The 8838-nt window shown below is 37.4% G+C and overlaps 1 protein-coding gene across 1 annotated transcript in view; it reads right to left on the bottom strand.

The window, feature by feature from the left end:
* ARID2 (AT-rich interaction domain 2) overlaps positions 1-8838 on the bottom strand; it is a 114046-nt gene that overhangs the window by 2838 nt on the left and 102370 nt on the right. The window contains exons 17-20 of the mRNA XM_075717246.1: positions 5921-6059; positions 5737-5822; positions 1294-1417; positions 1116-1207 (exon numbers count right to left, since the gene is read on the bottom strand). Of these exons, the coding sequence (XP_075573361.1) occupies positions 1116-1207; positions 1294-1417; positions 5737-5822; positions 5921-6059 (441 nt within the window). The remainder of the gene's footprint in view (positions 1-1115; positions 1208-1293; positions 1418-5736; positions 5823-5920; positions 6060-8838) is intronic.

Raw genomic sequence — 8838 nt, 5'->3', positions numbered from 1 at the left:
CAAAGCAGGGCCAACTCCTTAGCTAGATCATGTTGCTCAAAATTATATCCAGTTGGGTTTTGAGTATCTAAGATAAGAGACTGCACAGCCTCTTTGGGGAGCTTGTTCCCATGTTCAATCAACTCTTGCAGTTATTTTTTTTTACTCACAATCTAATTGGAATTTCCCTTGCTGCAACCTCTGCTCATTTCCCCTCACCCCTTTCACTATGCTCTCCAAGAAGTGTTTGTCTCTGTCTTCACTACAACCCCCAATTAGGTAGCTGAAGACAGCAGGAGGGTTTCTACAACCAGTACCAAAACTCTTGTTTAGAGCTACAACTAGGAAATTCCTCCCTATTGACAGGTTTTTGAAGAACAGGCAAAATTAACAGATTCTTATTAGAATTAATTACTTCTGCTGTTATGAAGCTGAAACAATGCAAAACAAAACCAAGAAAACACTCAGCTTGTAAATTCCTGGAAAAAACAGAAGCGGCATGCATGGTGATTACTAACACAGTAAGTAACTACTACTCCTGCATGATAAAAGAACATTTCCTACTTAGTACCACAAGTCAGTATTGGTCTGTTTACTTACCAAAGCATCTTCTACAAGTGAGAGGAAAGCTGACCAAGTCATTTATTAGAGTTAACCCACGTTTGGACGGGAAAGCAACAGAGAGGCAGCAAGTACGGAATACAACTGTGTGTCACTCCGCAACTCAAGAAAATGTTCATAAGAGCTCATTCACCCCTTTCTCAAGTTGAGCTAAAAGGGTACTGCCAGTGGGAAGTTGCTTACGGAGGAATTAATTTTCAGGGTCATGCAGTACTGCCTTCAGGAGGAAAAGGGACAGACCCACAGCAAAGGCTTCTCTTGTCTGTCTCCAAAAAGTTAATCTGTCAAATTTACCAGACACATTTCAAAAGTCTGGATCACAAATACTGTCTTAGGCAAGATAATGCTGAGCACTTGTGTGGGGAACTAAACAGTGCAGAACTGACAGAGAAATTGTACTGTCAATATACTTATTGGTTTTTTTGAAGGATAGGTAAAACCTACCTATTGTTTGGTACTCAAAAGGACAGAAACAACATTGCCCACTGGTGTCAGAAGAATCATATGATGCTTACCTGCGACCACATTCTGAATATTTACCAATATTTTTTAATATTAAGGCAGCTGTTAATCGGATGTGTTTAGTTATTGGTCCCTCTTTTTCATCCTACAAAAGAGAGAAAAAAAAAAAGTAAAAGCCCCGCAGTGGCAGGCAACAATTAATATCTAATATTTGAGTCAAACAATACTAACTGTGAAATCTCTGAAGACAAGGTTTCTTGATCCCCTCCTTAATGCCATTAGGGCAGCACTCGGATGATTCACAATGGCCTTCTGTGGTCTGGGAGTAGAGGCAGTACCCCCTGCAGCTGGCTGCCTACATTGGTAAAGAAAGAATTAATAAAAATAAGCTTTGCACCACTTTCTAGAAGATTAACAACTCTGAAAATTTATTTTGACAATTTTTTAACCTATCTGAACAGTGACACAAAGATCTACTAATACTTGGTGCTGGTATGTGATTTGCCTTTTGTTTCCACAGAGATAAACCTTACTGCAAAGCCTTCAGAAGAGTCATGGACTTTATGTGAAAAAACACTTCTCTTGAAGAAGTACTGCTCATCACCCATGACATTTGTGATGGAAAAGTAATACATTGTCCTAATGACACAGCCACTTCCTGAAGTGTACCTATTTAAAGGAATGTTTTATCAGACAGGACTTAACAGGAACTGTGATAGTAGCTATGTAAATGTCATCTGAGATTTGGCCAGAGAATGTCCTTAAAATACAGCTACTCAGACTTCACAGAGCTCATTGGGACCATAAGACTAAGACAATATAAAATACATATTGACTGTGGTTAGTGAGGAGTAAGATAAAGTAACATGACTGAAGTTATAATCTAAGATGTAAAACATCTAATTGTTAAATCAGATCAAACATTTGTAAAACCAATTACCTGTTACTGCAGCTTTCAGACTGAGATTAATAAATTAAGCAGGCTATTTTATAAAGCTGGTACAAATAATAAAGATCGTGGAAAGAAATTCTCCATTTTCAGTATTAACACTGAAGTCAAAGCTTTGAAATTATTCATACAATTAGAGTTTAGAATGTATAAATATGCAACTTCACTTAATGAATAAGACTCAATGTCATAAAGTTTTGCAGTATCAATGGTGAAAAATATCACCACACTTCAATATATTGAACAATATTATTATGAAGTCTTTTAATACCCTAATAGAACCTGATTAGAACATCTCAATATATTAGAAATATACAGTAGTGCTTACTTGCAAAGGTAGCGTATGTCAAATGTAAATGTTCCATTTTTTAAAATGAAAGTTAGCCTGTAAGAGTATTATTTAAGCATCTTTCACTGTAAGTAAATATTCTAAGAATAAAACTGGAATTCTCTATTCAGAGAGACTTTCTTCACAATCTGAAATTCTAACAACAAGGAAACCTAGTTAAAAATTAGAAAAAGGGCTCATATGAGTGGTTTATAAACCACAAAACAGAAAATTAAGAAGCAGTAACAGACAGACTCCTCCCTAGCTCATAATCACACTGTCGTCCTCCCCTGAATTGAAGTAAGAGTTTGAAAACCTTTATGAAATGAAAGGGGAAGGGCAGGGACCGAATTAAGAAACTGCTGGGCAATGACATATGACTCAAAGACTGAGTACCACAGTAAAAGAATTATCATCTTAATTTTTAACTTCTGGAACTTTTTTTTTTTCTTTATATAGAGAAGAACAGGGATGCATCAGTGGAGGCTGTTCCGAATGTCTCTCTTCAACAGCTATCATACTATATTTTAGAAAGTTGAAGTACTATTGCCTTGATTCCAGAAATATTGAAAAAGGGACAATTGCAGTAAGTTAGGAAGATATTAAAGGATTGCCTCCTCTTTTTGATTTTGGAAAAAAAGTAGTTGATAAAAAGTTACTGAGACATCAAGTGGACTGACTTGTGTCTGTGGGCAAGCATCTCTCTCAAGAAACATCTAGATTTCTTGAATTTCTTTAATTATATTATCAACTTAAAACCATAGCATTCATCTTCTGATTTAAAGTTATCTCCTGCCCCACTCCCATGGTGCATGAAGAATATTTTTGGTAGCTCACGCTACCACCTTTGCTTCAGTGGCAACAAGGAAAAAAAAAAAAAAACAACGTGAATCTGAAAAGATTCAAATGCACAAAGCTACAGTCAACATACAGTTAATCGCTAGTGCTACCTGACCTTCCAGAATGTAATATTCAGCTACCTTTGAAAACCAGAAGAGGAAGATTTAATATAATACAATTTTAAAAAGCAAAGAAATACAGAATTAAGGTATACAACCAACTCTGTAACGCAGGTTAACTTTGCCTACCTGGCTCTAGCAAAAGCCATTACAGATTTTTTCAAGTATGTATGGTGTTACGATAGACAGAAATTATGATTAGGGAAATAGGCCCTTTTTTGTTACGCTGTGTTCCACCAATTTTACTTCCAGCACCAATAACACTCACTCTATCTGCACTCTCTGAGGTAGGTGTAGTTTTACTAAATGGTGAGGGATTAAGTGAAGAAAGTTGGCCTAATTAATGCCAAAAAGTTGATGGCTTAATACATGCTTCATCTCAGCACCAGTTCTTTAAGTTGCTTCAGCTCCATACAAGAGTTCAGTCATATGGACTATCAGTGGTGTGCTGATATATCTGACAAGTTTCTAGGACTCAACAAAAAGTAAATTAAGCCAAAACCTTGTCAGTCAGCTTTCCGACATGACCATGTAAGCCAATTTGAGGTAACATGTTGGAGCGAGCTTAGGGTTTCATTTGACAAGTCACTGATTCTGGAAAGCTAATTATCAAGTCTTGTTTCCCTCATGTAGCTAGATGCCCTTTTCAGTTGTGCTAACATAACTCTGTGGCAGTGCTGTAAGACTATTGGGTTACACATTACACATAATCAAAATATTCCTGTTTGTTGATTTCTTCTTTGGTAAAAGAGGAGTAACGGAGACATGAGGGAAGAAAGTAAAAGTAACAGACAGGGAACCTCTATGATTTCATAAAACAGCTGAGTGTATTAACTGTCCTGAGTGCTGACAGAGAAAGGTCTCATCCCTTCCTTTTGTTCCAGCCAACCTCCCGTACTGGTGTTCAACTGACTGTAAGGCAAGCGTATTCCACTCACTCGGCAAACCCACTGTTTTGATTGTTTAGGTTTTTTTAAAAAAACAGAATTGATTTACCATGCAATCAGACAAAAACTAAAGCTAGTTTCTCTGCCTGTAAGCAGAGTATATAGCCACAAGAAGGAACAAGGGATGGCAGGGAAAGTTCAAAACAGCCTACTTTGAGTAGTGTAATGCTCTTATTTCAACTTGTATTCTGAAATCACATCCTTAGTATGTTGTGATATTGCAGTCTCTCTACTTCAGCAAGAACTGGTTATGCATATAAATTCCTGCTTTCCAAATCTGACCTAATTAGGGAATTCTGTCTTAGGAGAGGGGAGGTATGAACATGTTTTTCTAATATGAGTACCTGCGCCAATTTTAAAGAAACCTGTGAGGACACAGAGCTACTGGATGTGCTATCTGTGTGATGGAACAATTTTGAAAAGGCAGAGTTGAGATCACAACATGCTTGTAAATGGTATCAGCCCTATGCTTCCCACTTAGCACATATTTAAGGCTACATTACCATCATTCTTCATTTTGTGGTTTTCAGAGGTCTGAATGTTGTTCAGTGTAATGAAACAAGGCACCATAAAGCAATCATAAGTCTGTGTTAAGAAGTTTGTTTATAGTAAAAAATAAAAGGACTCCCAAACTAGATTTCTCAGCTTTCAACTTTCTCTGCTGCCTCCAGCAGCTTGGTGGCAATTTAACTAGCCACAGAACACACTGCAAAAATCTGCCTGGGACGAAGTAATTACATCTTTAGCATGCAACAAAGGGATTCCAGTTAGTTACTAACAAAGACCTAGTCTTAATACACTTATACAAGTAACTGAACCCTGAATAACTCCAACATTACCATAACCATCCCCACAACCCCACAGCAACGGGGTTGTGCTCTCCAATATTAATTCCAGATGGTTGAAATAATTTTGGGAAAGAGGAGAACCAATCCGATTCCAGGTAGCAGCACAAAATTAGAACACTCAGAGGACTTGGTATTTATCCTGTTTGCTTGTTTAAAGGAAAAGTTTATTACAAGAGCCCCTGGATCAAATCAGCCCAAATTTAGACCACAAAACTGGAAGGAATACAGCAAGTTACAAGACAATCCATCTCAACTGTATGAAACAGCTGAACTTTACACAACAAATAACTTTCCATTTGGATTACAAGCATTTTCCTGTTACAATAGAAGTTATAAAATGCTGTCCAGTTGGGAAAAATCAGGAGCATATGTTGAGAACAATGTTCATCACAGAGTACTGACCCTATACCTTAAAGAATTACCTGTTCTTTTTATGATAACTGCAACCACGTCTCCCCCATCAGAACCTATTCCCTCTTTTGCCCATGTTGTCTTACTGTAATGGACCTCAAATTTGATTACTGTTATAGACTCTTCATATTCAGAGTTTCACCTGATAAGCCAAGTTATAAATACACAGACTCTTCCAACAATTTCTAATCCTCTTGTTTTCACTAATGCTAATGAGGCTCAGTTCTCTTACTTATTGGAAGGCTTCTGATTTCCCGCTTGTCCATGTTCATCTTGCTTTAATCCTGCAAGCAAAGCATCTCTGGAACAGTGCTTATCCTGTTTGGGGAAAAGAGAAAGATGGTGAGAAAGGTGTGTGAAAATTTACCAAATTTACCAGAAAATTTCTGAAGAAATACATGAAAGAAAATCTGCACCTGTAAATGGGTAATGAAGGAAAACCTCTGCCGCTGGAAAGGTTCACATCCCTCCCATAAGCACTGCCCTGGGTAGACATCTTTTCCTCCATGTTCAGTTGCTGCGTGATAGAAAACTTGTGATGGTGTTTGAAACCACCTACAAAAAGAGGGGGAGGGGAATTTAAGTTGGTTTTTTTCCCAGTTAATGGTAAAGGACAAATATCACAAACATAAACCCATACTGGCTAAACATTTTTATTTTCTGACATGAGACATGCATTGATAAATGAAAAGTCGTCAAATTTTAAAAGGAAAAACATGTACATATATAACCAGTGAGCTACCAATAAATGGCAATATGATTTTGCCAAATCTGATTGAAATATCATGCTTCTATTTTTCTATTTATACTTTACCAAAGAAATAATGCATGTTAATTCCATTCTCTGCATTACAAGCAAAATACAGTAGTAAACAGCTAAAAAAGTTGGGTTTCACGTATTCCTTTTCCCGTTTTCTTTCTTTACTGGCAGTCATACTCAGACCTTACTTATACTTTAATTGGGAAAGAGAGATGTACACCATCCATCCTATTTGCTCTCAACACCGCACACTTGTCAAAACTCGTGGAATAAAAGATCAATCTAAAATTAGCGCTCTTTAGCACCTGAATTCTGAGTAGCAGCAAAATGGCTAGATGTCATTTCCTGATGCACACAGAAGTAAAAAAAATGTCACTTATGTGACCCTTTTTTAACATCTTCACTTAAACCTTTTAAATGACTTTCCAAAACCTCAAATTAAGCACTTTGCCTGCCAACAGCCCCAAAGCAAAAGATATGAGATATTTCAGCAAATGAAGTGCCTTGGCATCAATAGAAAAGATGAAGTTGTCCTAAGCCTGGCCCTGTAATATTCTTGACAGTATATTTTGTATTTTCTATATGTTCTATTTGGTGAGAGCTAAGGTGTGACATAACCTTATAGCGAGTTCAGCCCAATAAGGGCTTTCTTCCATTTCAAAGTGGCAGAAAAGTTACAACTCACTGTGAATGCCACCTCAAAATACTGGTGAGCCAACAGTTCTTAAACAGTTCTTGAATTTGTATTTTCAGATTGTCACACAGACAAAAGATGTGTTATTTCAACATATTTTAAGCATATCAGATGGTAAGGGAGAACCACTATATTTCAAACAGTATTAAATGAAAATAGCAATGACTCAAAGTGTGGGTTTTTTTAGTCTAGATACACCTTAAACATATCTCAAGTGTTACAAATTACATCCCTTACTTCAACAGAGAAAAAATGGCCAAAATAAACAAAAGACTTAGCTGCTTGTAATTCATTTTGATACAACTAACCCAGCTCATCAACACCCACTTAAGGCTTGGACAGAAGAGGTCTAGAAACCTAGCTGCTGCCATTTGGGAAATCATTACCACCAGCCGTCTTCACACACTTGCTGGATGGATGCCACTGGTGCAGCAGTCTTACGGAAGAGGAAACGCATGCACCCACCTCAGCCACTCTGGTTCACATGCCAGTATTTTAGTTCCAGTTAACAAGAAAAGTATTTGTGTTAAGATGTTTGAATTCCCTGGGCTGAACAGTGCCAAGAGGAAGATGACCTCCAATCAGAGCCTTACAGCAAGCAGCCAAAGATAAAGCAACATCTTAAACCTACAGCAGTCATTTATGGACACGTTCGAGTCAGAACTCTCAGCATATGAAGAGCAGATCAGTAGGTGCTTTGATCCAGCCACCTCCTTCCACACATTTCAATACTGTCCATTATGCAAACATACTTGCAATCAATACGTAGGCCTAAGTGTACAGATACTGTTACCTGAACCCCATAAAGGTGTGAAAGAGCTAATTTCACCCAGAGACAAGTCTTAGTTATAAAATGAATCCTACTGCAATAACCATCTGTAATACAGCAATTACCTTCTGCACAGGCAATAAAGACTACTCTCTTAGAAAGCATTCATCTTTTCCATGCCAGTCAGCTCTTACTGAAGGGAAGCTGGGAAGGAGAAATACCTGCCCCCTGCTGTCGGTCCAGATAGATTATAGTAGGAAATGACAATAAAATGTTTTACATCTACAACAGTGAAAGCTGATGTTTCCAAGGACAGAGAGATGTCTTTCCACAATAAAGGGGAAAGTCAGTGTGTAAACTTAAGCCTGGCACAAACCTATTTATGAATAATTCCTGGCATGGATGATTCATGGCATAAGTGAAACCCAAAGCACAGTTTAAAACATTTTATTCAACATGGCAAAGCTTTAAGAAAAACAAAGCTATTTCAACTATGTTGGTTCATTCACTGTATAATGCATTCAGTGTTATACTTCAATCACTGATCTAAGAAGATTCGAATTTACTACCATTTTGCAGGGAAAACCTATTTTTCCTTAAAGAAACACCTAAACATAGTAATAAAAAAAGCTTAAGTACTGAGAATACGGTCAGTTGACTCTAGGCTCTTGTTTCCCACTTATTTCTCCATCAGTCTGTTCAGCAGCAGCTGAACAGAACATTAAACTAATAGCTGACTTGACAGGCAGTAGAGATTCAACAGCATTTCCAATTTACTTTTTAAATACAAAGCAATTCAAGAGCAGACATCTCCTGCCTACCTGTGAAACAAAATGGCAGCTTTTAAATTAAGCTGAATACAATTAGCAGTACTTGCAGACAGCTGAACTTCAAAGGAGAACACCTACTTTCTGTTACATCTTCAATGCAAAGTAGTGTGCTGACTGACACCTTTTAGAGTTTTACTTCCACTTCAGATACTAAACCTGAATACATCTGAGAGGCAAATCGTTACAACTATTTGCATAATTGGACCTGATCTGGTTGTGGTCTTCAGACACCACTAAATCTGTTGCATTTTATTTCAAAATCTTGGTATAATGTTTCCTAA

Source organism: Pelecanus crispus, chromosome 1, assembly GCF_030463565.1.
Source record: "Pelecanus crispus isolate bPelCri1 chromosome 1, bPelCri1.pri, whole genome shotgun sequence".
Taxonomy (NCBI): domain Eukaryota; kingdom Metazoa; phylum Chordata; class Aves; order Pelecaniformes; family Pelecanidae; genus Pelecanus; species Pelecanus crispus.
This window is presented reverse-complemented; position numbering and strand designations above follow the sequence as displayed.